Consider the following 2,340-nt stretch of genomic DNA (forward strand, 5'->3'; position numbering starts at 1 on the left):
GGGGGGAAGGGGGGGAGTGGTGGGGCTTGACGCTGGTCGGCATCCTCCAGGGCATTGTTGTAGGTCGTTGGGCCGTGTCGCATGTCTACATATCCTCCCACATGCGTGGCCTGGCCGTCATCACATTCAATGTTATTATATTTTGTTGGCCGGAGGATGCTGCAGAGCACCCATAAAAAAATGATAACATGACAACAAGCGTGATATGGATACTTCAAGGCTGAGGAGGCAACACTTAACCATGCGAGAAGGGCGCGCCCTTCTCTCGTGACGTGACTCAACATTGTTGTGCGAACCACAAAAAAAATCTTTTACTAACAACAGAACCAAAAACGTTCTCTGGTTGTGCTGAATGCTTGTTCAGGCAAAACAAAAATTATGAGCATCGTTGTTTTGTTTTCAGCTGGAAAACAAAGTTTGATAAATAGCAAATTTTAAAAATAAAACAGCAAACTTTTTTCTTTGCTTACCCCTTACGTGTTAACCTGTGACGGTGTTTTATAGTCAGGAGTGAATGAGCTGGTCTGAAGTCCTCGATCTGTTCTGTTGCAGCCCGGGGGTGGGCAGCTGCGAGCTGACGGCCGTGCCGCTGTCGCTCCTGGAACCGGCGCGTGACTCGCGGGCGGACCGCGACTACGACTACTACGCCCGGGACAGGAACGCCCAGCCGCCGCACTGCCCCGGCGACGACCTGTACGGCCCGGGACCCATGTGGGGCCACGGCTGGGGCGGTGGAGGCCCCACGGGAGGTGCGCAGCAGGGCTCGGCCTGGGCCTCGACGGGGGCGGCGGCGGGCTGGGCTGGCGGCAACGCCGTGGGCGGCGGCGGGTACGCCCCTGCGTACGCCCCTGGGTACGCCACCGGGTACGCCCCCGGGTACGCCTCCGGCTACGCGCCCTCAACCGCCTCCTCGGGACACCAGACCGAGGTGGGCTTCTACGGTGTCTCGGCCGCCGGCTCGCCGGTGTCGACGCACAGGTAAGAGAGCATCGCAGGACTCGTGTGTGTGAATGTATGTAGACGTGTTCTTACAGTGAAACCGGCGATGGAAACATCCCGGAGCAACACCACTCACTGACGCAAACCTTGTGAGCGATTATCTGTGCCCTACAATGGTAGCTTCAAACAGATCAGTTTGTCATGTCATGCACTCACTTTGTGCGCAAGAATTCAATCGAGCTCTTTGAAAGAGCTGGTACAATAAAGTAGATTCTCCCGCGGAGTAGTGCGAAGACAGTCAAACTGTCTGTTCCCATGATCGGAGAGAGCTGGACTCGCCTGTAGACGCCTGTGGACGGGCGGGTAGGCCACCCGGTTAGCGGGCGCGCCGCACGGGACTGCATCGCAGCGCCCCGCCTCGCCGCCAGCGAGACTCTCTCTGTCTCTTCTGCCTCTCTGTCTGTCTGTCTGTCTGTTTGTCTCTCTTTCTTTCTAACTCTCTCCCTCGCTGTCTCTGGGCAGGTATGACTACGGGAGCTACATGAGTAACGAGGTTGACCAGCACCACCAGCACGGCGTCACCAAGCCCGGCAAGTACATGTACGACGGCTACGGGCTGCTCGGCGGCCAGCAGGGTGGCTACGGCGCCACGTATGGAGGTGGCTACGGCGGCGGCTACGGCGGCGGCTACGGCGGCGGCTACGGTGGCGGTGGTTACGGTGGCGCCGGCTACGGCAACGGATACCCGCCGAGCTACATCACGCCCCCGCCGCCCCCGGCACTGCCGCCCCCGGCCCTGCCGCCTCCGGCCCTGCCGCCGCCCGGGGCTGCCCCACCCCCCATCGGACACCCACCTGTTGGCGACGGTAGGCACCCCCTTGTCCCCTCATTCAGCTGTGCAATAATAAAATAATAAAACAAACGTTCGGACTATCTCGAATAATTGCAATTGACACACCATCAATCAATGGCTTTAAAGTGTCTTCGCTCTCTTCCCCTGCTCCTGCAGGATGTTTCGTCCGCGCGCACGGCGGCTTCCGGATGGCGGACCGCCTGGTGCAGGCCACGCTCGCCACCACGTCGCTGCCGCACTGCGAGAGGGAGTGCGCCTCGGGCCGCACGCGCTGCAGCGCCTTCGCGTTCCGGTAGGAAGGGAGAGAGAGTGATAGTGACGGAGACAGAGATCAGTGATCTTTTTCAGAGCCGCCATCTCATCCAATGTCTGTTTTTTTCTCCGACAGGTACAACTCGTGGCCGTACAACTGCGACCTGTCGGCGGTGCCGCTGCTCGAGGTGAACCAGTACACCGAGCTGGTGCCGGACCGCAACGCCGACGTGTTCGGACGCGAGTCCCGCTGCGCCGCGCCGCCCACCGGCTGGGACCACGACGCCGGTGAGTGA

The 2,340-nt window shown here is 60.0% G+C and overlaps 1 protein-coding gene across 1 annotated transcript in view; it reads left to right on the top strand.

Moving 5' to 3' along the window:
* Positions 1-2,340, top strand: part of LOC113208250 (translation initiation factor IF-2) — a 43,108-nt gene extending 40,768 nt beyond the window's left edge. The window contains exons 6-9 of the mRNA XM_052264154.1: positions 553-978; positions 1,462-1,805; positions 1,949-2,084; positions 2,181-2,340. Coding sequence (XP_052120114.1) covers positions 553-978; positions 1,462-1,805; positions 1,949-2,084; positions 2,181-2,340 — 1,066 coding nt within the window. The remainder of the gene's footprint in view (positions 1-552; positions 979-1,461; positions 1,806-1,948; positions 2,085-2,180) is intronic.

Source organism: Frankliniella occidentalis, unplaced genomic scaffold (genome assembly GCF_000697945.3).
Source record: "Frankliniella occidentalis isolate FOCC.00 unplaced genomic scaffold, Focc_3.1 Scaffold16, whole genome shotgun sequence".
Lineage (NCBI taxonomy): Eukaryota > Metazoa > Arthropoda > Insecta > Thysanoptera > Thripidae > Frankliniella > Frankliniella occidentalis.